This window comes from Miscanthus floridulus, chromosome 12 (assembly GCF_019320115.1).
Source record: "Miscanthus floridulus cultivar M001 chromosome 12, ASM1932011v1, whole genome shotgun sequence".
Classification (NCBI taxonomy): Eukaryota; Viridiplantae; Streptophyta; class Magnoliopsida; order Poales; family Poaceae; genus Miscanthus; species Miscanthus floridulus.
The window spans coordinates 62,518,219-62,545,365 of NC_089591.1; the positions used below are offsets into that span (position 1 = coordinate 62,518,219).

The 27,147-nt window shown below is 47.9% G+C and overlaps 2 protein-coding genes and 2 pseudogenes across 2 annotated transcripts; 2 read left to right on the forward strand and 2 right to left on the reverse strand.

The window, feature by feature from the left end:
* Positions 1-1,034: 1,034 nt before the first annotated feature.
* Positions 1,035-10,136, reverse strand: LOC136495978 (uncharacterized). The gene is made up of 14 exons (XM_066491742.1): positions 9,711-10,136; positions 8,887-9,285; positions 8,250-8,342; positions 7,304-7,443; positions 6,163-6,589; positions 4,773-4,893; positions 4,568-4,677; positions 3,771-3,839; positions 3,138-3,253; positions 2,963-3,017; positions 2,371-2,491; positions 2,205-2,252; positions 1,735-1,829; positions 1,035-1,640 (listed from the first exon to the last, which is right to left on the reverse strand). The coding sequence occupies exons 1-14, from the start codon at positions 10,047-10,049 to the stop codon at positions 1,539-1,541; spliced, it is 2,235 nt and encodes a 744-aa protein (XP_066347839.1). The 5' UTR covers positions 10,050-10,136; the 3' UTR covers positions 1,035-1,538.
* Positions 10,137-15,175: 5,039 nt separating this feature from the next.
* Positions 15,176-16,490, forward strand: LOC136497698 (vegetative cell wall protein gp1-like; annotated as a pseudogene).
* Positions 16,491-21,739: 5,249 nt separating this feature from the next.
* On the forward strand, positions 21,740-23,206 carry LOC136495979 (uncharacterized; annotated as a pseudogene).
* On the reverse strand, positions 23,203-24,573 carry LOC136495980 (uncharacterized). The gene has a single exon (XM_066491743.1). The coding sequence runs from the start codon at positions 24,571-24,573 to the stop codon at positions 23,203-23,205; it is 1,371 nt and encodes a 456-aa protein (XP_066347840.1).
* Between the last annotated feature and the right edge of the window lie 2,574 nt (positions 24,574-27,147).

The following is a 27,147-nucleotide window of genomic DNA, read 5'->3' on the forward strand; positions in this document are numbered from 1 at the left end:
GAGTAGTCCATTTTTCTCAAAATTAATAAAGGTTGAAACATTAGTCATTATTTAATTAAAAAAATTCTTAAACAACACGTCTCCAGCCCTAATGTTCCTTGCGTCCTTGGCCTACCTTAGGAGCGGCGGATACTGTGCAAGGGAGAGCGTGACATCTGATCTAGTAGCACGCCCGTCATGATGTGATGCCAGGATCCCATCCGATCTTTGATGCCTGGACCGAGCCCCATCTTCTGCTGATGCGAGTATTATTTTATCCCTTCTCCCTTCGCCTAGCCTGTCGACTCCTGACTGGCGAGGACTGAGGAGGCCCGAAAGCAAGCGAAAATCAGGCAAGCGTACTCCTACACTGATCGCCGACGAGACGGCCTGGGTGCGACGACACTGACACGACTCTGGGCATGATAGCCCACTGAGATTCTGAATGAACAATTAAAATAATAAAGGGATGAAAACTCAAGCGTCGACCCGTCGAGCTTCTTGGATGCATGCTGCTTCATGCTGCTGGAGAATGGGACGGGTGAGTTGAGAGCAAGAAAATTTCTTTCTAAATTCTCTAGGCACGTTGTCCTGGACAGGGTGTGCAATGTAGAGGATCGGCGGAGAGATAGGGGCGAATCAGAAGAAATAAATCATACGAGTCCGTTTTTTCCACTCTCCACATTCCACGTCTTCTCTTCATGACCGTGTCTAAGCACACCTCCTGAATACACGAATCGATTTGAGGGTAAAGCTTAGCTAGGGGAAAATTGCTTTAGTAGTGTTTCACAGCTATCCCGCATAGGCCTCGTACGATGCATGTTTATGTGTCTCAATCTACATGTGTTAGAGTGAAATTAAATAGAATTTAATTTAATTCTACTCTAATCCACTTCAACATATGTGAATTGAGACGAATACATGCAAGGCCATACATCGATGCAGTCGGAGTGCTACCAAATGGTTCCAGTGCAGCTCCTTTTTTCCCCCCCTTTGGATTTGGAACAGGACTTCATTATGCAGTGAAGTTTCAACTATTACACCTATCCCAAGCTAATCAGGACCGACCGGGCCAATAAGGCTACTAGGCCGAAATTAACAACGATGTCTGTGTCCGTTATGGGCTCCATACAAGATACCGAGCCCTGTTGCTCAAAAAAAAAAGATACCGAGCCCAACTCAAATGACTATAAGGCCAGAATCAGTCTTAAGATCGGCCTTTTTTTTCAGGAAGCGGCAGCAGATCATCCACGCACATGGCCACAAAGCATATGCAGACAACTTTCCACGATCCTCCTGTTTACAACAAAGCTAGGATCTGCCGTTCGATGGCACCAAGATATAGCCATAGGCACATCGTTCAAACGAAAAGGCACTCAGCGTTGAGGTCGTTGTCAAGTAGGTAAACACGACAATACAAAGCAGCACATCCACAGTCCATGATCCTAGATCGCCCCACCATACTGAGCTCGGTATACGTGGTTCCAACGTCGCAACATCTTCGAGTGTATGGAGCTGCACTATCTTCTGGCAATGTTAGGTATGACCAAGTTCAATTGCTAGCAGGTGAGAAACCTGTATGATGGCATGTCCTCGATTCTCTGGATGTCTTCTAGCAACAGCTCCCTCTCGAGCTGGCGCCGTGTAGATTTAATAACCGTCTGCAGCGTGAGTTCCGCGATTTGGTCAAGCAAGGAAGGTGCTTGGTACAAAGAACGTGTCCGAAAGATTGCATATGAGAAAGGAAAGACGTACATTGAAATCCATGTAACTGGCGTGCATTTCAAGCCATTTCTGATCCATCAGTTTGAAGGTTATGCAGTAAAGAATGTCAAACGCTCGATCATTTTCTGAACAGGAAACAATTTTCAGATGTGAAGACATGATTGCCCTTACTCAGCTTTTTTTTGAAAGCTAATAATATCTCTACTAGAGGCTCTCACGCAGGTGTTAATCATTATGCTATGAATTTATTTAGAGCAGTTGTAAAAATTTCAACTGGCCTTATTTAGCTGCAGTTGTTTCTAAGAAAACATGCTCGTTAGACGCAACTGGTCAAGTCAACTAGGCTCATTGAAGACCTCCAAAGATAGAAGTATACAGCTATAACGAGAAGCACTAACTATTCAGCTAAGTCAGAGGCTGAAAGGCCTTTTTGGAAAAAAAGCCTAAATTAATATCAGTTCTGTAAGATTTCAGTCCTACACAAATGTTGAACAACTTACCTAAGAGTAGATTTAGGAAAACTGCTCCAATCAACGACGTTGGCTTAGCTGCAGAGACATTAATTAACATCAGTCAAAGTAATTCGCATTGTTAATGGCGATTGCCAAACTAGTTTCACAGTTCAGATCAACTTAATAATAAATGCTGAAAAGTTCGAAGACGAACCTGCTTGAAGATCAAGCATCTGAATTAGCATGAATGTAATATTTACACCAGCTACAGCAAAGGGATATTCCCACAATGCTCTATCACCATTCTTCTTACAAAGGAGCTCCTGGAAGGATTTCTGCAGAGAAAAAGGCTCACTGAGCTGAATTAGGGGGGGCCAATTTGAAAAGATCCAGTTCAATGTAGTGGTAGTAATTGGATTTTCAATTGTTTTTTTTCTGATTATATAATGCACCATAGCTGGATAAATCTTAGACCTTTACAGGGTCTACAAGATGAATTATTGATCAGCCTACTTTCTCTATTTAATGAAATCCTCAATGGATCATTGCCTGTTCAATTGCCACAAGACTACAAGAGGTACGGAGGCAGAGTTTCAGTGAAAAATCCAAGGCGGGTAGTTCCTACAAAGAATCGGACTAATGACGTATACAATGCTTGAATTATCGACCAGCAGATCCTTTCAAGTTCAAGCTCAATGAATAGCAATTAACGCTATATCAGAGGCACAATCCAGCATTACAGAAATGTTGAGTTGGGTCAAGTAAATAAAAATAAAAGGCAGTTGGGTCAAGTAATTTGTACTCACTGGATAGTTCCTAGAGAAATACAGTAAATTCTCCAAAGATATAAAACCACCACCCCTGTAAGTCCAACAGAACATATGATTACACATTCCAAATATATACATCAAATGAATGGTTTGCTAAACTGCAAATGGTTTTTTTTTTAGAGAATATTGGAATGAAGAAGGGATGAAAGACCTGAAATCTGTAGATGGATCTTTCCCTTGCCATCCCATCTCCTTCCACTGGTCTGATACTAATCCTAGAAGTTCAGTTCCAGGAAAAGAAGCACGCCAAAGGGCTTCCAGTGCTTTCTAATGGATATATGTGTCAGTAAATAACCCAAAATAGATAGAACTGACGAAAGGGAGATGGGAACACATGCTCTAGATTCCCATATGAAGCTGAAATTATTCAGATATTTTTAGTTCTTAGGGCCCAGTAGCACCAGATCATATTATTACTGACAACGGTAAGAATTCATAAGCAAAGCATATGACTGTTGTACAATTGTATCAATTGGCTAACTTGAGGAGTTCTGTCCTCCTTTAAAAAAATAACGTGTGTCTAATTAAAATGATGGATTGAAATATGCAAGTGCCCTCAATCACGTGGTAAATCTTAGTCCCCCCCTTCCCTCCCTCTCTTCCCTGAACCCAATCATGTGCATGCAACTGTAATGTCAAGTATACCAACACATGTTATGGCATGCCAGAGTCATCTTGAATTTGAAAAATCCAAAGTTCATCACAGCACCAACGGTAACAAAGAACAAATGTCCAGTATGATGTTGCACGCTAACAAGGTGCTGATATCAGCTAAAGCTCGTACCTGATGCTCTAGATTTGAACCATCATACTGCACCTCTATCCGGTTCTGCAACCTATGCAAGCACTCTTCCTGGAACAGAGGAGAATAACCCATAGATGTTTATGTAGGAACTTTCATTACCCCATGAATTTTAATACATAATGGAGGCAATGGCACACAATGTTAATCACAGAAAGATATCCTGTGTCAGAGCCATCAATGCTACAATGACATGACATGACATGACACTACTTCATGTTTCCATTATCGCAAAATAAGCACAAGGAATGAAAATTTCTCTATATGTTTGCATCCTCATTGCTCTTGATAAAATTTAATATCTCAGTTTCTTTTCTCAGAAATCAATCCACAAGGAAGAAAGAAAATGTCTCTAACCCCTGCATCTACATATAAGCTACTCTGCTACTACATTGTGAAACAAAACGAGAGCAAGAATTTTTCATCGTCCAATGAATTGGAGAACACACGAAGCAATCACAAAAGACCATCCCTGTCGAAGCCATTGCAGTTACATGACACAGTTTTCGTGCTGCTGGGATGAATCACAATACTAAACATGCATTGCGCTTAAGACAGTACGGCTTCCACAATCGCTCCTATCAGACTCAAACAGCCCCCCCTGTGTGTTCCCATAACAATATTGCCAGTTCATATTTAAACTTTCAGGGGAGGACTCATCATTCATATTTCAGAATGATCACATGCCACAGGGTGACGGAGAAAAACAGAGACGTTGCTAACGCCCTGTGTCGAAGAGATATAAACAATAAAAGAACGGAATGAGAGCGAGCTTTTACCTGAATGGGACTCAAATCGAAGGAGAGGCGCGCGTCGCTCTCCCTCCTCTGCGCGCAGACGCACGAAAGCCCCTTCCCGAGCCACGCCGTGGACACGCCCACGACCTCAGCTGCGGGCGCACGAAAAAGGAAGGGAAAAAACCATAACCGTGAGCCTCTGCACGAAGGCAAACAGCGCGACCAAACGACGGCGCCACGCGCGTACCCGGCGAAGAGTGGTGGCGATGGTGGTGGAAGGCGCCGCCGGAGAGGCGACGCACGGCGAGGAACGAGCCGGCGTTCTGTTCCATGCCGAACGAACGCGCTCGCACGCTGCACCACGCCTCCTAAGGCCTCGGCCTCCGCTTCCCCCTCCCCCTGTCTCTGTCTCTCTCCTCCTCCGCGTCTAAGCGCCGCAATCCGCGCGGGAACACATGGCTGGTTGGGGAGGAGGGAGGCCGCGGCTCTCCAATCCTGGCGTGCGCGAGATCCCACGGGCGGATCGATCACGAGGTGGTTCGTTTGGCTGGCAACTTGGCGCTTCTAGTTTGGCTTGGCGCCCGATGGTGGCGCGAATTATTGCGGTTGCGTTGCGTCGGTCCTAGGCTTCAGCCTGGGGCTTTGGCCAGTTTGAGACGCCAAAGGACGTTTGGCGTAGAAAGCAACGTTCCTTTCCTAGCCAGTGCCAGTCTCCCAGAGACTTTCAAGTTTCAAGCAAGGTGGAGCTGAAGCTGGGGTATCCAGATGAATGTCTTCAGGTTGCAATGGCGTGTTTGACCCCCCAAAAAGAAGAGCGAGATCTGAATTTCACTCAAGAATATGATGTTCAGAGATAAATCGGTTTATCAAGGACGAATAAAATATGTCCAAGACAGATCAAGGTCATCAATCTTGTCACCTAATGGGCGAAGATCTACTCCCTCCGTCCCATTGAAAGAGTCGTTTTTTTTTTATTTTTAAGCTTCTTGTTTGACCGCTTCATCTTATTCAAATTTTTTGTATAAATATTATTTATTTTGTTATGACTTATTTTATCATTAGAGATACTTTAATAATGATTTATTTATTTTGTTATTTGCATAAAAAAATTGAATTAGGTGATCAGTCAAATAAGAAGTCTAAAAGTAAAAAACGACACTTTTAATAGGACGGAGGGAGTAGATCAGATGCAGACATGCATTGTGGGTTTCCCCAAAACTGTCAGCATACTCCACAGCAAGTGGCCACCCTGTTCGCTTGTTGGTTTCAGCCAGACTTATTCAACCAGCCAACGGTGTTTTTCTCTCACAACAAACCAGCACCGTCAGTCCAAACCAGCCCAGAAACCAACCAGCGAACACGCTAGAATAAAAAAAATATGATGCTGCACGCTGGAAGCAAGATGCATTCCGGCAAATGAACTTTTTAAGCTTTTTTTTTTCTTATTGACGATGAAACCAGAACATTCACATTCTACAGAGGCAACAAAATTTTACAGCTTAGCTATGAAGTACATCAATCCTGTCAAACGGGCAGGTTTGATGTATCATATATTGATCCTACATTGCTATTTAGAAACAAAGATTAATCCAAGCAGATTCTTTTTTAAAAAAAAAATCTTTGGGTTATTATGGAACTGATTGATACCACAGGCGCTTTACTTCGGTTTTCGACCGAACCTCGCTGAGCCTCCCATCGGTTCCATAGTCTCTCTCCATCACCAGGTTAATCCCTTCTTCTGAGTACCACCCAACTCCGATACAGAGTATGCCGTCTTCACTGATGTCAACATAAGCAGTGACGCCACCAGGTAACCAAAGCACGGTGACATCCTGCATGTCGAGCATCTCCTCCTCCCCAAAGAAAACTGAACTCTCTGGCAGGGTTCTCTTCTTCACCGTCTCCATGCACAAGTAGACAAAAGGAGAACCGCCTTCTAGTTCTTGCATTTCATCACTGAAAATTGGGGTTGCACTGACTTCGTATACTTTCCAGGAGCCTGTCAGTTCTGATGGTTTCGTCCGGCTTCTTTGAGAGAATGGTTTAAGGTCAACAAGTGTATCACTGCAGAGGAGATAAATGCAGTTCATTAGAAAACTCGTAGAGACAATACTATTCAAAACTAGGTGTTTTTTTATACACCAGACCACAAAAAACAATTTCTGCTTTTCTTTTTAAAAACATGGCTGTTCATGTCTCTCCCAGAGAAATTCTGGAGTTATCAAGTCAAATGGCTCCTCAGCTCATATTTGGTCTTCCAGTTTCTTTTTTGTAGTTAGGGTCTGTGCACAGTTACTGGTGAACCAAGAATTAGGTTTGAAACCACAAATAATCAACCATTCAATATTGAAGTACAGGAAAACTGTACCTAGAAAAGATCCTGAATTTCTATTTTAGTTTCTGTGAACTGATGTGCTAGTTTGGAATCATACTGGAGGTCTGGAAAACCAAAGGAGTATAGTCCCCAAACCTACAAAATAAAATTTTGGTGCCACTTGTGGAGGGCCATATTTGATAGACACAAAGGTTTTGATGCAAAATACAAGGTCAACATCTTTTGAAAGACAGTGCAGCTCATCGGTAATAAGAGTGAGCCCAAACCTTATAGGAGAATGTAAACACACTATGAAGTGAATATAAAGTTTTTAAATAGCCATGATTGAATCTTTTTAAAACAGTGATCTCTATAATAGCATTCTTTATCCTTTCTGGATTGGTCCCACGAATCTAGATCTATTAGCAAAGCAGATGGAAAATTTTGTAATTAAGCAGGCTTACTCTTCAACATGGATATTTGCTGGGCTGGCCCATTTTTCTTCATACACAGCAACCCTTACAATTTGTATGTTAGCTCCTCCTTCGTTAAACTCAATTGTATGCACAATCCGCAATCTATTGTGGCAACCTTTAACAAGACACTGTATACAAATGGGTGTTATAAGTTATCAATTGGTAAACCAGAGTGCCAGACCCACATGCAGCACTAAGGATCAAGAAGCAAGAATCACAGTCAAATATTGTTCAAACTTGAAAGTTGCAGCAACAACTGGTTCATTAATAACACATAATTCACATATATCCCTGTAAGCCAAGTTTGGAAGGATTTTTTCCTTATTATTACAAAGTAAATACACAACTGTTGAATTTGCTATTTTATTTACATGTGTGTAATTCAATTGCAAAAAATATTAGCATTGCCTGGAAGTGGCCCATTTACTGCACATCAGAAAAAATACTTATGAGCAACAAAACCACACAAAAGGATTTTTTTTTCTCTGTAAGACTGTAACAGGTAAAGAAACACAACATCGCAAGGAAGAAAATCTGCAAAGGATGGTTTCAAATTTCAATATGATACAAGTTGCCTCTACAACAACAGAGCCTTAAAGCCCCAAGCAAGTTAGGGTAGGCAATACTAGTCGATTTCGTTATACAAAACTATATAGTTTCTCAAGGTAGTTTGCTTGGACAGCCAAAGGTCCATCCAGCAAAAGCACAACTGGCCAAGTTAATCCACATGTAAAAGAGAGGAAGAAGAAACAATAACACACACCTGCCTTGTAATTTTCTCAAAGAAAAGATGTTCAAATATGGATATGTGCATGTACAGAGACAGCCTATTCTACTTAGCACATAGAAACAAGCATTCTTATCAATCAAGTAAGACCTTTTGCATGTTGTCTGCGAAAATTGGAAAATGTAAAGTTAAGTGCAGTAAACATACTTGCTCAAACTTATATGTTGGTGAAAGGAAATATTTAGATTCATCGTATTCACCAATTGCTATATCAACTGGACCTCTAGAGTATGATCCGTCCTGAAAATGTAAGCACAATGGCCAAAGGAATAAGTACTGGATTATTCATAAAAAAGAAGACATAAGTGTGACAATAACCCACTTTACCAGAGAAGATTAATGGCCAGAGAATAAAGAAATTGAACAAGAATGGATATGAGAAGCATCAATTTCATTGAAACGCACTGAAGATTGATTTGCTTCTAAATGTAGCTTCTCAATGCACATAGATAATCCAGGCTTAATGTCTAAATAGTTCTAACAATTTTATGGCATTAACTTCACAACTAGCTTGTTTTTCTGACAGAGAAGCCCATCTAACTACTCAAGCTTTGCAAGAAGAAATAATACTAAATTACAATTTGAAAAATAAAGATCCTGGTAGGGATGGTGGCGAACAAAAGTGACAGATTCCTGATTTTGCAAAACATAGTAAAAGATATTGATGAAAGTAAGAAATATGCTATGGTTTTCAATTAGCAATAAATATAAAGAAAGTTTTGCATATACCATATCATTAGATTTCATAAACACCAAAATGGAGGCGAAAAGAAAAGAACCCTACCTCAAAAAATACAATTCCAGGCTCCATAGAAAAAGTTTCTTCATCAAGCACAGCACTCCTGTTAAGATCAAAAGACTCATATGAAGGTAAATTAGCAGTTCCCTTCCCACTGGAAGTGCTTTGACTCCCACCGTCATATGATGTGATCTGCTTCTCAGCTTCACCAAAAGGATTGATTGGGACCCAATTTGTCTTCCTTTGGATCTCAGAGCCATGACCACCATCAAAAGATCTCTCAATGTGAGAAAGAGTGTAGCAGTCATAAAGGTACTCTTCTTTGCTCCCAACTCCAACAGGCTCCATCTCTGCTGTGATTGGCGAGAAGACAGCTCCAACACCCTTCCAGTTACCACTTAAACTACTTGCAAATGTATCCCAAGAAGGCTTTATGACAGGTTCCTACGATTGAAAACTAAGTTCAGAAGGTTGCACCAAATTGGTATGGTAGGAATAATAAACGTTAATTTATTAAGTACACAATCTGGTGGGAGAATGCTGTTCTCCCCAGATTAATCCCAACCATTCATCACTATATGAACCCTACCAGCACTAGTGTTAATTAGAATGCCTTAACCAACGAAATACCCAACCATTAATTCTTGTATCTTTGCCGCAGCCACTGTATAGAGTCTAATAAACTAACTTTAAACTGTTAGTTGATGTGGATAACTAAAGCAACTGATTGGATTTCACAGGATGAATAGGACACGTATCCGCCAAAATGGTATTAGTACACTACTGCTGGAAACACAGGTATCCACCTTAACTTTAATTCTTAATCATGTAACATATCCTGGACAGGTCGATAGATGCAGCCTGAATACCTGAGTTTGGAGCACAGTCTCGACCTCCACAAGCATGGCTCCAGACACTAGAACCCTCGACCCCGCATCCTTCCCCTTCGTCTTCGGCGGCGGCAGGAGGCGACCGCTGGGGCGTCTCCTGCGGCGGTGCTTGGGGCCCCGGACCGCCTTCTTGGCGGCGCGGTCGTTATCGACGCTCCAGACGTTGTCCTTCCCCCGCGGCGACGCCTTGCCGCCGGCGGCGGAGCACGAGACGGAAGCCCTATGGGGCGCGACGCTGCAGTAGGAGGGGGCGCGGCGGCGGGGGGCGGAGAGGGCTAGTCCGCCACCGCTGCATGCGCCCAGGCACGACGGCGGCATGCTCTGCTTGCTCTGTCGTCCCGCCCGGTGTCGCTCGGCGAGTGTGGAGACTGAATCGGCGAGGTTGGGGATAGTGCCTTGAAGAACGCGACTGACGCGTGGGCCGTGGGCCGTTACGTGGAAATGTTTTCTTTTTCACGGTATTCCTATTCTCAGACAGTCAGACTCGTGTTTAGCGAGCAAACACCTGAATTCATGGCCGTATCCAAATATTTTAAAACCCTGGTGCAAAATTTAAAATGAGCCCTTGCATTTAGGATGTGCAGTAGCCCAAATAATTTTTAAAAATCATTTCTCCCTTTATCCTAAAATGTAAGATGCACATATATTTGAGATTTGAAATTCATTGTCTTTAATTGATCATTAGTCTAATCATATGAAAAGTTTGTGCAAAAAAGATTAAAATTGGATTTATATTAAGGAATAATTTCTAATGGTCAAAAACTTTTGTCACAAATGATGGGAAAAATTAATGGTCAATGAAAGACCTTAAAAACCGCACCAAGTCAAACTGTGGATTGTATTTTCGTGCATAAAATTTGCAGCCGCAGCAGCTACGGCCGTGCTGAAATCAGAAGCGGATGGGCCCAAAATATCATTGTTGCTGCCCTAAATAGAATTGCGATATGTCTCCAAGGTGCAAGTATAGCCTACTCCCTCCGTCCATAAATGAATGCAACTATAAGATTTGCGAAAGTCAAACAGCCTAACTTTGATCAACTTTATACTCCCTCCATGTTCCAAAAAAAAGTTATTTTGAGGTTGTCTTAAATCAAATATTTTAAGCTTTGACTACAAATAAATTCTTTTGGGTTGAGCTTGAAAATATAAAAGCGATATAAGTAGATTCATTTCGAATTATAGTTTTACTCTCTCTGTCCCTGAAAGAATGAATTCCTAGCAACTTAGGACAGATTAGCAACGAAGATAAAAGACCATGTTGCCTATTATTAAACTATTGAACCTTAATAGCTCTCTAGTTACCGAAGAGCCTAATTAAGTAGTGTCGTTTGGAGTATCTAATAGCAGCTTAGGAGAGAGAGGTTGTGTTAAATGCGATCCAGACTGCGAGAGAGATTAATGTGGATTTGTGGACCATTCACCTCTAGAAATTGATTCTTTTGGAGACAAATTTTTAGGCTAGAAATTGATCCTTTCAGAGACAGAGGGAATATAAAAGTATAGATTAACTATATTTTATAAGTATTTTATAGCAAAATATAGCAGTGAAAGTTGTTTTTGGAGACCATGTCGATGTCCAAAACGATTTTCTTTAGGGATACGGAGGAAGTGGTATATTTATATATCTAAATATACAATTAAAAAAATATACCAAAATATAAAGGCATTATAGGGACACAAAGCAATTTTGCATTAAATGCTGATTAACTAGAAAATAAAACGAGGACATATACATCTTTTAAATTGTGTCTTAATCTATCCCAAAATCATTAGAATGCACCACAATAAGAATATATTTTATAATAAGTTAATGATATTTATTTTGTATCATATATGTTAGTAGTATTTTATATAACTTTGGTTAAAATTTAAGTTATTTCATTTCTTAAAATGTGAGAATTGCAATTTTTGTAATGGACGGGGGAGTATTTGTTTCTTGTTTCAGGAACACATGTACTGGAGCATTTGGCAAAAGTTAACACACACACACACACACACTCCCATCGTCGTGAGACAGACAAGATTTGCCCGGGTTCAGCGGTGAGCACAGAACTGATCAAGCATCAATCCAGCTCGACGAACCCCGACGATGACCGTTGGAGACTTCTGAGTCTGAGACCTAACGGGAACCAAGACTCGTCCTACTAGCCTGCCGCAGCCGTTGCGAGGGCGCCCCGAGCGCGTCCGGCACCGCCGCGCGCGCATCAATGCCCGCCCCGGTGAACGGCGATTATGGCGCACGGCGGTCGGTTGGGCCGGCCTTGTCGAACAGCTAGCTCTCGGTACCGATGCGGCGATGCGATGGGTAGCTTCCGCGCGATCACTGCGCGTCCGCCGGTTCGACTGGTCCAGAAAAAAGGGACACCGTTTTTATTGACTCCAATTATTATGAGGAGCTGCGTATTCATTATTCCGGCCGATTAGCGGTGACCGAGCAGGCCGGCCCCCATGCCACCGACAATGCGAGTCGCCAATCCCAGTAGTCCCAGCTGTTTTTTTCTGAATGGTTTGCTTCCATCGATGCGCGCCACATGTGCACAAGTCGGTGGCTGTGCACAAGCGTGCTGTTGCGTTCGGACATCAGCGACGTGTCTCACGGACGATCAATTGGCGGCACTGCTCCTTTCACGAATGGCTGTGTATAAGGCATTTCTTCGTTGAAAAGTAGCAGCAGCATTGTCGCCGGTGGCATGGAGATCGCGAATCGATCGATCGTTGGGGGCGTAGGCATACAGTATACAGTGGCCCTTTTCGCTTCTCTTATGATCCGTTTTTTTCAGTCACAACAGTGTTTTGGTTTGTTTTTTCAGCGAAACGAACGAGCCCGTATGCCGTCACAAGCGGCGAACGATCACAACGGGGTAGTTAAGAGAGAAAATGATTAGTAAATTAAAGATGACTTTGCTTTCCTTGCAATGCATGCAAGAGATCAGCGCCCCTCGGTGTCTCCATGAATGTTTTACTTTACACACTGCAGGTCGTTACACGTATCAAAAGGGCAAATTCAAATCTAAATAAAGGCTGATGGGAAAGAAAACCACGCACCACCGGCGATCGAGGGAGGCTCGCGCGCATTGCAGTCACAGGCGCGCGGCGGCGGTGCATCTAGCACTAATGCGCGGCTAGCTAATCATTGTACCACAGATATGAATCGAGGTGAGCCCGCCCTAGCGCGACCAAACGAGGAGCTGCCTTCTAAGATATCTAAAATATAAGATCTATTCATCCTTTGGTACTTAGAGGCGGACACAGCGGTGGGGTGGGGGCTCAAGCCCCCCTACCCATTTCGCAGCGGTGGAACCCCTGTGGAGCCCCTATGAATTTTTAGGTAAAATTGTATAGTGTAGGAGGCTGAGACTTAAGATCGAACAACAGTGTTGTTCAGCCCCCTCAAATATTTTCTAGGTCCGCCGTTGTTGGTAATGTTATAGGTAAAATATTCAATATCTATTCGATATCTTCTCTGACAATAAGACCAAAAAAAGAATTTTTTTTCTATAAATGAGTTTTCAGAAGAAAGGATATCCATATTTGAGTTGTGTCTCTCAGACAACCTAAAATAATTCTCCCATATAGATACTCTATTAAAAATTAATTTTAAATCTCTTACTATCTATTTTAAATTTAGGTGTTCAGTTCGTTGGAGACAGTCTCGAGAGCTGGGAGCTGCCGATCCAGGCTGTCCGTGGAGACTCATGGGCCACGATCTGGTTTGCGAGTCCCTTTCAGGTACAAGCTAGCCGCCGTGCAACAACGGCTCAGTGGTTAGACAAGGTTAAGGCCCCGTTTAGTTGCCAAAAATTTTTGCATAGTAACTGTCATATTGAATCTTGCGGCACATACATGGAGTATTAAATGTAGACGAAAAAAAACTAATTACACAGTTGGTCGAGAAATCGCGAGACGAAATTTTTGAACCTAATTAGTCCATAATTAGACACTAATTACCAAATACAAACGAAATGCTACAGTGAGCCAAAATCCAAAATTTTTTGGATCTAAACGCACCCTAAATTAAATCTCTGTAGCCTGTACCCTGCTGTAGGGACTCTGGTATTACCAAATTTACCACCAGTGTCCAGTGGACCTAATTTAACCGACCAACTTTTCCCCCGACGCTCTGCAGTTACTGGAGCTCAAACTATGAAGGACAGCAGTGAGTAGTGTATATGTGTACCCTTTTACATCTCCGGAGGCAAAGTGTGCCATCAGAAAGGAAAGAACAGGACGGTGTACGTACTGGGTCTAATTGCATTTGTGGTTGCTTAAGGCTCTGAGTAACGGGATCTGTGCTGATTGCTCTTCACTGAACAGTTCAGAAACCGAAGTGCACGCATCATTCATCAGACTTTCAGAAGTATAGTGATTCGTCCATTCACACAATTCTTCACCTGCGGTTTCCCTCTTTCAACTTTCAAGGTATCAGCAAGCAATTAATATACATTGTTAGTCCTGTTTAACAAAGAAAGATATCAGAATCTGAAAATGCGACACCACCTATGTAGATCTCGACCGACCGGCGCATCTGTACTGAAAGGTGCTGATTTGTCTACGAAATCTGTACGTATACGCATGCATGGCTGGATGATAACTATCCCTCGTACCGAACCGATGCGCGCCGCGTGTACGTACGAAATCACTGTCCATCATCACAAACTGCCCCCACACACTGAGCTGTAACCTGTAAAGATGCCTCAGGCCTTCTTTAAATCCGAGGTAAAACTTAGGGGGTCACATATACTAATAAAAAATAAATTATAGAATTAGTCAGTAATTCACGAGATAAATTTATTAAGTCAAATTAATTTATCATTAACATATGTATTACTGTAGCACCACATTGTCAAATCATTGACTAATTAGGCTTAAAAGATTCGGCTCGTAAATTAGTTGCAAACTGTATAATTAGTTATTTTTAATCTATATTTAATACTCCATACATATGTCTAAATATTCGATAGAATAAATATTCGATGAGATATGGAGTAAATTTTATAGGGAGGAACTAAACATGGCCTCATTTTTTCTCTTCCCTTCGATCGGGCGGACCTTCATTGTCAGCTCAGTGTTCCGTTTTACACGCACGATCAGGAGAGAGCGCTATGGACATATTTGGCATAGCTCACAACAGCTTATAAAGTTGTTGTGAGCTGCTTTTTTTTTACTAAATACTTATTTTCAAAATAGCTTCATCTCCTTCTCTCACAAAGATGAGTTGGGAGGAAGCTGGAAAAAATAGCTTATTACAGCTTCATCTCCTATATTATAGTCATTCTATTCATTATTCTATCATGTGAAGATGTTTTTGCTAAACATGTGTTCCAAAAGCCACTCAGCTTCGATAAAAAAAAGGGTTGCTCGTAAAGCTATTTTGCAACAAAAACAACTTTTCTGGTAAAGCTTGAGACGAAGCCTGTATATAGAGGCGCATCGTCACTGGAGCTCTCTCACTGCACTCCGCTGCTCAGGTCAGGGAACACAGAGGCGGGGCAACCACCACAACAGGGAGGGAAGCTTCTGTGCCGAGCGAGAAGACAAGAGGCCGGGAGCCAGAAGGAGAACGAGTTCGGGAGGGAGCGGACTGGCAATGGCTCTGCTCCCGCTACTGCTCTCGCTCCTCGTCGTCTCCTGCGCCGCGCAGTCGCCGGCCTCATCGCCGTCCGCGTCCAAGGCTCCTCCGGTCAGCGCCTCGGCGCCGCAGGCCTTTGTCGCGCCACCTGACAAAGGTGGTTTCGGCGCCGCAGGCCTCTGTAGCGCCACCGACAACGGCGGTCTCGGCGCCGCAGGCCTCTGTCGCGGCACCGACAACGGCGGCCGCGGCGCCGCAGGCCTCCGCACAGCCGCCAACAACAGTTGCCGCGTCGGCGCCCCAGGCCTCGGCCGCGGCACCGACACAAGCAGCCTCCGCGCCTCAGGTCTCAGCCTTGGCGCCGACGGCAGCAGCCTTGGCGCCACAGGCCTCTGCTGCGCCGCCAACTACAGCAGCCTCCGCGCCGCAGGTCTCCGCCGCGGCGCCACAGGCCTCCGCCGCACCTCCTACTGCGGCGCCGCCGACCACAGCCGCCTCTCCACTGCTGGCTGCCACGTTGCCTCCGGTTGCCTCCCCGCCACTAGCTGCGACGCCACCTGTCTCTGCTACCCCTCCAGCCACGCTACCTCCGGCGACACAGCCTCCCGTCGCGTCACCTACCGTCGCCGCGCCAGCCCCGACGACTCCGTCTCCAGTCGCCTCCCCGCCCCTGGCAATGCCACCAGCGGCGCTTCCTCCAGCCACGCTCCCTCCAGCAATGGCTCCGACGCCATTTCTCGCTGCCCCGGTCCTGCCTCCCACAGCGCCACCGGTCACGGCTCCCGCGCCGGCCCCCGTGTCTCCGGCTCCAAGCATCGCCCCGACCCCGTCGCCGACAGAAGCCCCCGCCCCGTCTCCCACCGAGGCCCCGACCCCGGCTCCCACGCTGGCGCCTACGCTCGCGCCGTTCAGCTCGGTGTCGGTGAGCCCGTCGCTGGCGCCGGGCCCCGCGCTCGCTCCGGAGGAGGAGTCGGCGGCGCCGAGCTCGCGCGCCGGCGTCGACGCCGCCGCTCTGGTGTCGTCCTTGGTGGCCGCCGGGCTCGTCGCCTTGTTTTAAGTAGAGCTGCGCTTACCGCTGTACGTCCGTACCGTTCCTCGCACGTTCTTGCTCTCCTGTTGTTTGTTTTATGGATGGATGCACGAATCATTCTTGCTGTACAACACATTGATAATTTATTTCTATTTATGTATGGATGACGGACTGCCTGCTGCTCTGTGCTTTCTTTTGCATTGCGGGGAAGAAACCCCTGCGTTGCATAAGCATTACTCTCATGCGTGACACGCATCAGTCTCTGTGCCTTGTCGCTAGTAAAACGCGTCTCATGCTGCGCATTGTACGCTTGCTGTCACGTAAACGGACGTGAATAAACCTACTAGGTAGATGCAGGCGAAGACGAATAAGAAGTTTCTGTGACCTGCTGTAACAGTACGCCACTGACGATGGTAGATCCGGTGCTCTCTTGCCGACAGTTTTTGGGAGTCAAGACAGGAACTTGTAGCGGTACCCACCGTCGTTCAGCCACCCACCGTCGTTCGCATTTGACATTTGTTAAACTGACTGACACACCGTGCAGCGCATGCCGGGCAGTACTCCAGTCTCCACTACGCCACCGTGCAGCATGACAGACAGCGTCGGCAAAGGCATGCATCGGTTGACGAACTCGGGAGGGAGGAGCCAAGGAGGCAGAGTGGGGAACAGAGCAATCGAGGTAGCCTGCCAGTGCGCCATCTTCTATTACTGACCGCTGGCAGTCGCAGGTACACTCGAGACTTGCACTGTGAATCCTATGGCTCTCAGGCTCTGTCTGTCCGCCGTGCACGGTTTGGCGTTTTACACGGCTGCCGATGCGGCCAACGGCCAGCAGGTTGCTCCAGTGCTCCTCCCAGGTGGTCATGGTTCATTTCATCCACAGGTCCGCCGTTCGCCCGGGCGCTGACTGAAGTTCAAGGAAGCAGGGAACAGTGGCGGTCATGCGTATACGGATTATTATGGCCACGGGTCACCGTTGCAGCATTGTTACATTGATCCTTCTTAGCCGTGGACGCCGTGAGAAGTTACTCAAAAGTGAAAAAGCCATTTGCTGCCTGATAAAAGGCCGACATCGGGCTGAAGGAGTGAAGGTTGGAAGCGATACGCTAGCCATTGTCCTTGTCCGTGCTTAACAAATGACACCAGCCAAACGAGCAGTGCGTGCTGGACGTTTGTCCCGTGAGCTGCATAACGAAAGCCATCGTGGTACGGCGAACGGGCCGATCCGGCAGAAAAAAGACGCCCTTACCGTGTCTATATTGCTGCATATACTCTATGTCAGTTCGTTCGAATATGTAATAATTGTTGCATATAACAAGTCAGACACATATGGATGCACGCGTCGTGCACGATCAGAGTCGTCGTTTGCTTTTGGTTTCCGATCGAACGGTGGCAAAGGAAACAAAAACCTGAACCGCGACACATTTTCGCTTTCATACGAGGCACAACCGCGGATGATGTTGCCAGCCAAGGTTCGTACCATGAACTGCAAACACTGCTGATATAGCAGAGCAGAGTTAACGAACTGTGACTAATACCAGCATGTTAAATGAAGTATTTGCCTCTGTTTCTTTATTTCTTTCATGTTGCTATCACATCAGAGCTTGTTTGTTCTTTTGCACATTTATTCCTCTTGTTAGTCGTGTAGTATAAACTAGAACCTGAAAGCTACCTCTGTTGGTACTATATTTACTAATCACATGATAATTTTGCTACCTCTAATGGTTCACTAGATATCTTTGCTCTGGTTGCATGCTTCTGTTTTGTCTTTCCATTAAGAATGGCTATTTTTTTTAGTTCCTACTACACATCCATCATTAACCCAGTGAGGTGGCTGTCTTAATTCCTGATATGCGTCCAGTTAGCTATGTTCACGCCCATCATATACTACTAGGTAGTTCGGCGCGCTCCGCCGCGCCCGCATGATCTACGCGCTGCTGTGAGTAATGGTTCGGTCTGAGGGTTCGATTGGATCGATAGATCGGTGCTCTATGTTTGCGCTTGCGCGTCTTTGTTGTGTAACCTTTGGCGTTGAGTAAGTAGTCGATATAGGGCTGCATTGGCTGTTGTGGTTTGTTTTGTATGATTATAATATATTCCCCTGTATATACAGGCTTAAGATTGTGTGTGTGTGTGTATATATATAGAAGTAACAATCAGAAATTAGCAGGCACACAATAATGTAAACATGTCAGCATAAGGTATGCTAACTAATCAATTCAGCATGTAAGTAGTAGGCGGTATACAAACTGCAAAACGCACATGCATGACATAATTGACATCTATACCACAGCAGTGGCAGGTTCAGCGAGGCAGCAGGTACAATGACAGAATACTCTGACAAAGTGTTCTGAGCTAAAGATGCAAGAAATAGCATCATTGTATTGGGTGGAACCCTGCAAGTTAAGCTGACCTAGCAATAAGGCGATAACACTGCCTAAGGCCATAACACCGCCAGGAGTTGCTGCCATCTTATATATGCATCAAATAAACTTAAGTAAGCATAGTATATAGCTATGAATAACAATATTGAAGAAGAAATCTGAATCTCATTTGACATACTTAGTTCGACGTATATAGCTATGTTGGGAGAAGCCCTATAACTAAGTCGGGCAGAAGCCTCATAACTGAGTTTCCAGTTTGTTGTGGCCATGGAAATGAGTATAGATGATACAGAGAGTGATCTGTATAGGGCCCCAAAGAGCCATGTATAGCAGAAAAGTGAGAATCAGTATATTAAAAAAAATAGGACTATTTGATTTGCATATAGATAAGTTGCATCAAGAACATGTAGGTAGAGAAAATGGCAAACTAAGGAAATCATAAAGAGGTGACAATGCCTGAGTTGTAGTCAGAGTTATGGAACAAACATTGTGTAAAACAATGTATCTAGTTTTGTTCAGAGGAAGCAGTGAGCTTAAGTCTGTCATCAGACTGAAGCCTGAATCTGAACTGGAGGCAGCATTGAGGAACACATTAGTATTATTGAAGGTTGGGCACATACAAATACAATTGTCAAATATAAATTTAGGCTGCGCCGCTGCGGAGAGTAAGCAAAAGGAATTTTTATTTGAGGTCAGGTTCAGGATCTATCATTATGCAAGGATACATGATCTGACACGATTCATGTTTTGCAGCATGATAGCCCACAATAAGTATATCTATCAAAATGCATGGCTCGCTATATCAGAAACTGGATATTTCTATGAACAATAGGGGATAGCAAATATCAAGCAACAAACTGAAGATGTAATATGAAATACCTTGAGACCAAACCTTGAAAGATTGATTTGCTGTCAGTTGCTTCAATTGCGCATTGATTTGGACACAATATATTTTAGTTGTGTCTCGTCCCATCCCTGACCTGTAAAAAGCAATGTTGATTAGGCGAACTTTTGCATTCTGAACTGAATAGTTCTTGCATCACAATATATTAACATGGAATCTTAATTTGGTGAAACGGTGGGACTCTATAGATGAACAAAATTTCCTTTTCCAAAGTGAACTGCTGTCAAGATAATATCATAGGATGTAAATGGACAATATTGCTGCAGTCAAAACGAACAATGCAATATCTCATTCACTTGCTAGGTAACCAAGTATCTTGAATTATAGATGGAATAGTGTCAAGGGCACTGTAGTTTAAGGTAGCTGGCCCTCGACTACGAAGCTCGTAGTCTCCGGCTGAGTCTTCCAGGGCGGAGGTTATACCCCTCTCAACCGGCTGGGCTTAGGAGACGTGGAGGAAGAAGAGAATAGGAGATTAATCTTGCTTAATTCATTCTTCCCTGCTTACAGGAATAAATAGCCAATGGCTCAACCAACTATGGAAGGAATTCCCCTAATTATAGGACTAACCAAAACAGCCTCTAATCCAATCCCTGATTTCTAGCCACTGGAAGTTGCCCCTTCGGGCTGGTGGACCGCGCGCTCTGCGCGCTCAGCCGCGCGGCGTACGTCGCGGGCACGCCTGCGCCTTGCGTACGTCCGTCCACACATGACATCTCTCCCCGCCTCGAAGTCCAGCTCGTCCTCGAGCTGAAAAGCCGGAAACCGAGAGCGGAAGTCATCCAGATCCTCCCAGGTAGCAGCAGATGGTGGCTCGCCCTGCCATTCGACGAGCAGCTGGCGCACGCCCCTGGCGATCCGGGCCTTGGCGACCTTGGCTGGTGCAGGAACAGCAACCCCGTGCCGTAGTGGGGGTAGTGGTGGAGGGGTAGCCGGCGGTGTTCCCACGAACTTCCTGAGGACGCCGATGTGGAACACGTCGTGCAGCCGTGCTCCGGGGGGCAGCTGGAGGCGGACAGCCACCTCGTTGATCAACTCCAGGACCTGATATGGCCTGATATAGCGAGGCTTGAGCTTCCCCTTGGGCGCGTTGGGGAGGGACGCCGCAGCGCGCTGCCGAAGGCACAGCCAAGCCCAGTCGCCGACCTGGAAGGACACCGGGCGATGGTGCCGGTCGTAGATGCGCTTCTGTGCCGCCTGAGCCTGCTCCAGGCGATAGCGGACGTCGTCGAGGAAAGCAGCGCGCTCCTCCATCTCCTGAGCCACCGCGGCCACCCGGGTCTCGCCCGGCTCATAGGAGCGAATGGTCGGGGGATCCCGGCCGTAGACCACCCGGAACGGCGTGTCGCGGAGAGAGGACTGGTAGGCGGTGTTGTAGATGTACTCCGCCCATGGCAGCCACCTGAGCCACTGGCGCGGACGGTCACCGGAGAAACAGCGCAAGTACATGACGATGACGCGGTTGGCGGCCTCGGTCTGTCCGTCCGTCTGCGGATGGAAGGCGGATGACATGAAGAGCTTTGTCCCGGTGAGCCGCATAAGCTCCTGTCAGAACGCCGATGTAAACACCGGATCGCGGTCCGAGACAATGGACTGTGGGACACCATGGAGGCGAACGATGTCGGCGAAGAAAGCCTGGGCGACGGACTCCGCGGTGTAGGGGTGTGCCAACGGGATGAAGTGACAGTACTTGCTGAAGCGGTCCACCACGGAGAGGATGACTGTCTTGCCCTGCACCTTGGGCAGCGCCTCGATGAAGTCGATGCCGATGTCGGCCCAGACCGCGAATGGCAATGGTAGCGGCTGCAGCAGCCCCGCCGGCCGGAGGTGGTCCGACTTGTACTGCTGGCAGGTACGGCAGGCCTGCACGAACTCCTGCACGATGCGGCGCATGTTGGGGATGTGGAAATCTCGCCGAAGTCGATGGAGAGTGCGGTGGATGCCTTCGTGGCCATCGTTGTGGACGGCTGCCACGACCTCCTGGAGTAGCGGCGACGCGGGTGGGATGTAGAGGCGGCCGTCGTAGGTGACCATGCCATCCACCAGCGCCCAGGGGGCAGCGTGGGCGCCCGCACGGACCTCGGTGTAGAGGGCGACCAGGGCCGGGTCGGTGGCCTGGGCATGGCGCAGACGGTCGACGAGGTCGAAGCGGGGCGCCGAGATCGCCATGACCTCCCCCTCTTCGGTGTAGCGGCGGGAGAGGGCGTCAGCGATGATGTTTGTGGCGCCGGAGCGGTACTCTACCGAGAAGTCGAAGCCCAAGAGCTTGCCGACCCAGTGGTGCTGAGGGATCGTGGCGAGGCGCTGGTCGAGGAGATACTTCAGGCTGTAGTGGTCCGTCTTGACGATGAAGCGCCGCCCCCAGAGATACGGCCGCCAGTGCCGTACGGCCTAGACGAGGCCGATAAGTTCGCGCTCATAGGCGGCCAGCGCGCGGTGGCGGGGCGCCACTGGCCGGCTGAAGAAGGCGACCGGGTGGCCTTCCTGAGTCAGGACCGCCCCAAACCCAACGGTCGACGCGTCGCACTCGACGGTGAACAGCTTGGTGAAGTCCGGCATGGCGAGGACGGGGGCGGCCGTGATGGCGGCTTTGAGAGCCGCGAACGCCGAGGCTGCCGCGTCGTCCCAGGAGAAGCCCTCCTTGAGGAGCGCCGACAGTGGTGCAGCAAGTGCCCCGTAGCTGTGGATGAACTTGCGGTAGTAGCCCGCCAGACCGAGGAAGCCGCGTACTGCCCGCACCGAGCGCGGAGCCGGCCAGTCGTGGATCGCCTGCACCTTGGCCGGGTCCATGGCCACCCCCTGCGCGGAGATGATGTGGCCGAGGTAGGCGACGGAGGGGGCTCCAAAGGAACATTTGGAGCGCTTGACGAAGAGCTGGTGGCGTCGCAGTTCGTCGAGGACGGCCCGAAGATGACGGAGGTGATCTGCCCATGTCCTGCTGTAGATGAGAATATCATCAAAAAATACCAGGACGAAACGACGGAGAAACGGCCGGAGCACGTCATTCATCAGGCTCTGGAACGTTGCCAGAGCATTGCATAGCCCGAATGCCATCACCAGGAACTCGTAGAGGCCATCGTGGGTGTGGAACGCCGTCTTGTGAACATCTTTCGGCCGCATCCGCACCTGATGGTACCCGGACCTGAGGTCCAGCTTGGTGAAGAACTTAGCGCCATGGAGCTCGTCGAGGAGCTCGTCAACCACCGGGATCGGAAAGGCGTCCTTGACGGTGAGCGCATTGAGCGCCCTGTAGTTGACGCAGAAACGCCACGAACCGTCTGGCTTTTTGACGAGGAGGACCGGAGACGAGAAGGGCGAGTCGCTGCGGCGGACGATCCCCTGCTCGATCATAGCGGCGCACTGCCGCTCCAACTCGTCCTTGTGCGCCGCCGGGTACCGATAGGGCCGTACGGCGCCGGGCTGGGCGCCGGGCTTCAGGGTGATGCGGTGGTCGTGCGCGCGTTTGGGGGGCAGACCCGCCGGGTCCGCGAAGAGCCCCCGTACGCGTGCAGCAGTGCGTCGAGGAGAGGGCCGGCCTCCGAGGTGGCGCCCAGGGACGGTGCTGAAGGGCAGGCGACGCCTGTCTAGGAGACTGGGCGCCCCTGGTGCTGGAACGTCATGCGCCGGCTGCCCAGGTCCCAGACGATGGGCCCACGCACGCCTAGCCACTGTGTCCCCAGGACGACGTCGTACCCGGCCAGCGGCATGACGAAGAGGTCAGCCGGGAACGCGACGCCGTCGATGAGCAGGGGGGCATCGCGGATGACGCCGTCGCAGGTGACGCGCTCGCCGTTCGCGACCAAGGCGGTGAGGCGGGGGCGCTGGCGCAGAGGAAGGCCGGAACGCCGGGCCGCTGCCTCCGAGATGAAGTTATGCGTGCTGCCGGAGTCGAGGAGAGCGACGAGGGCTGCGGCGCCGAGGGCCACGCGGATCTGCATGGTACCCGCCACAGGGACCCCAGCCACGGCCTGAAGGGAAAAGCAGGGGGCCTCGGCGTCGGGCGCGGCCGCCGCCGCCTTGTTCGCGATGTCGTCAATCTCGACACCCTCCAGGAAGAAGATGCGCCTGCAAAAACGGTTATGGCCGCGAGTGTATTTCTCGTTGCAGTTGAAACAGAGACCGAGACGGCGGCGCTCAGCCATCTCCTCGAGCGAGAGGCGGCGATTTCCGTCACCGCGGCCCAGCTGCGTGGCCGCCGGGGGTGCAGGCAGTGCCAGCGGCTGTGGTGGTGGCGGCAGGGCGGCCCGGGGAGCGGGCGCAGGCAGGATGCCCCGCCCAGGCGCACGTGGCGCAGGCGGCGTCGGGCGCTCGGCCTCCATCAGCTCGATCTGGCGCGCGATGCTCATGGCAGCGGCGAGCGAGTCGGGGTTGTGGAGGCGAACGGCATGGCTGAACGGCGCCAGCAGACCGCCGGTGTAGAGCTGGACGCGCTGCTCCTCGTCCAGCCGACCCGCACGAGGCAGGAGCGCCTGAAAACGGTTGGAGTACTCCTCGACGGTGCCCGTGCGCCGGCACTCGGTGAGTTCGAACAGCGGCGCCGATCGGAGCGGTGGCCCGAACCGCAGGTTGAGGAACTCCTTGAAGCGCGCCCAGGTGGGCATGCTGGAGTCCTCCTCGAGCTGGGTATACCACAGCTGCGCGACGCCGTCGAGGTGGTAGGAAGCCTGCCACACGCGTTCCTCCGCCATGGTACGGTGTTGGCGGAAGTAGGAGTCGCATTTGTTGAGGAAGAGCATGGGGTCGGTGGTGCCGTCGAAGCGTGGGAAATCCCACTTCTTGTGCTTTGCCGGGTAGTCAGGGTGCTGACCTTCCGCGCGCCGATCGCCACCGCCGCCGCCGGCGGACGACTCGGACTTCTCCTTCTTCAGCGAGGCCATATCGGCCTTCATGGTAGCCATGTCGTCGGTGAGGGCCTTGATGGCTGCCAGGAGGTCGGCTGCGGAGGGCTCGGCCATGATTGGCGCGAGGGAGACGGACGCGGCTGAGGAGGGCGATGGGGGTGCGGCGGAATCGGGCTGGGCGGCTGCGGAAGAGGAACGGGAGGAGCGGGTGGGAGAGGATCGACGAGACCGTGATACCAGGTTGTCAAGGGCACTGTAGTTTAAGGTAGCTGGCCCTCGACTACGAAGCTCGTAGTCTCCGGCTGAGTCTTCCAGGGCGGAGGTTATACCCCTCTCAACCGGCTGGGCTTAGGAGACGTGGAGGAAGAAGAGAATAGGAGATTAATCTTGCTTAATTCATTCTTCCCTGCTTACAGGAATAAATAGCCAATGGCTCAACCAACTATGGAAGGAATTCCCCTAATTATAGGACTAACCAAAACAGCCTCTAATCCAATCCCTGATTTCTAGCCACTGGAAGTTGCCCCTTCGGGCTGGTGGACCGCGCGCTCTGCGCGCTCAGCCGCGCGGCGTACGTCGCGGGCGCGCCTGCGCCTTGCGTACGTCCGTCCACACATGACAAATAGGCAATGAAAAACTGATAGCATGATTGGCAATAAAGGAATACCAATTAATAAAGACGGAATTAATTCTGCACACAACTCAGATAAGGCAAATCACATGCAAAGAAAGGAGGGCATTTCTATTTTGTTATTTCTAATTTGAACATCACATGTCTGACAAAAAATATGAGGTATGTTGGCATAACAGAGTTTGAAATAGATCATGTAGAAACAATGCCATAGCCCATACCCATAGGGAAGATGAATATGAAAAATAAATTAGTTTTGAAAAAGAATATAAGTACACGTTGACAACTTGTAATGAGATTTTTACATTATGTCAGGAACCAGAAATGTGAGTTAGTAACCTCTATTTTAACATAACCAATTAGCCTTTCCTTATAGTCACTATATAGCAATAACAGAACAGCATTGGATGTGAAACCAAGGCCGAGAGTCTTGTTTTGAGGTCCAGTAACCCTGACACCTCCTTGGCAAGGTCTCTCTCAGGCAACCTGTTCCAAAATCATGCACATGTGCAACAGGAAGAATTGGCAACGACAGTCACCATCTAACCAATCACCAAATGAACTGATTAAGGATAACAAAGCATGAAAGTAATAAAACAAAAAAGCTCCAAACTTAAAAACATAAGGAGACTAACCATTGAATGCCCAATAAATGGCCTGCTCATCTCAAGATCTAGGAGCAGGAAGATTAAAAAAATGTTGGAATTCTTGTCATCTCTATATAGCCTGCTCCTTGCAAAGTTCCATGCCCAGCAAGTGACATGGGAGCAGGAATATTTGTCACCATTCTTTTGTTCTTTCCATTGATGGTCGATTGATCTGCAGGATGGCACAATGCTGCCAACATGGATTGGTGCAACATAGATTTTATCAAAAAAATGTAGTACCTACACAGCTAATATGGATAGTGATGAACAAATAAATGGCAGGTAGGAGTAAATTGGCTACTGAAGAATACGACAACAACAAATTTCTTTAGCTAAGCATTCACCTTTTTAGCAATAGAAGGCACAGGGAATAGCTCTTTTGCACTGAAAATTAAATCCATAACCTGCAAAATAGAGGAATCAAAACAAACAGTAATTGCATACATGAAACATAATATGAATATTTGTGGTCCTTCGGGACACAGGTATGACATAATTGTTAGCCAGCTAAGAATACAAATAGGTAGTCTGACTTCAGCAAAGACATATACACAGCATATTAGTATTACACCTACAAACAGAGCATGGATTTAGTAAAAACACCATGAAGAAAGTTCCTCGGATGTACAATAAGAACAGACCTGGAAACATAATAAATAAATTCGACAGAACTGTTTGCAATGTCACTGAAGTTTTTTTTTATAATGATACCACTGAAGTTAGAATAAACAAAATTTTCAGAGAGAAGAGAGCAGAAAGATTCGCAGTCTCAAATCCATTAGCAGGCAATCTGTAGCAAATCCAAGGTGTTCTATTGCACAGGCTAAATCAATTTTTTTAAAGCAAAGAATGGTCATACCTGAATCGTTGCCCAGATCCTCAACGACTGCAAGCCGGCCACCCATCACCGGACTTTTGACTCCCGGACGGCTTGCATTTTCGGCAGTGCGTTCGGCACCTCTGCTGGCGCCCCATCAGCAGAGCTCTGCCCTTGCCTCATCCTTGGTGCATGCAGCCAGCACGTGCCGTGCGACAGCGAGGACTGGGAGTGGAAAACGACGGAAGCCGTGCACAACACATGAGATCGAAAAGACAGCAAGCGTAGATGAATGGAGAAAAGGAAGCAAGACGGGGACCAATCGATGGACGCGAGGGAGGCATAGACCTATGCAGATGCAGCAACCTCGACGGCAATGGTGCGGCCGCGGCAGGAGCAGTCGGGCCTGTCGAAGCAGACGCGCGGAGAAGAAGGGGCAGTGAGCAAGGGAGACAGAGGCATAAGGCGCAGGCGCCGAGGTCGTGGCGCGGCGCGTGGAGAAGCGCGCCTCCGAGGGTGGGCGACGCCTAGATACGCTGGGACTGGGCCAGACCAAACTTGGGCCCATCAATCAGTTAAAATTACAAAAGAGG

What these genes read in the sequence shown, in the direction of transcription:
- LOC136495978 (XM_066491742.1), bottom strand. Translation starts at nt 10,049, where the DNA reads ATGCCGCCGTCGTGCCTGGGCGCATGCAGCGGTGGCGGACTAGCCCTC. An exon ending in GATCCATCTACAGATTTCAG is followed by an intron (nt 3,018 to 3,137) that starts GTCTTTCATCCC and finishes TTGGACTTACAG; the next exon opens with GGGTGGTGGTTTTATATCTT. An exon ending in TTTCCTAAATCTACTCTTAG is followed by an intron (nt 1,830 to 2,204) that starts GTAAGTTGTTCA and finishes TTTCCTGTTCAG; the next exon opens with AAAATGATCGAGCGTTTGAC.
- LOC136495980 (XM_066491743.1), bottom strand. Translation starts at nt 24,573, where the DNA reads ATGGCCGAGCCCTCCGCAGCCGACCTCCTGGCAGCCATCAAGGCCCTC.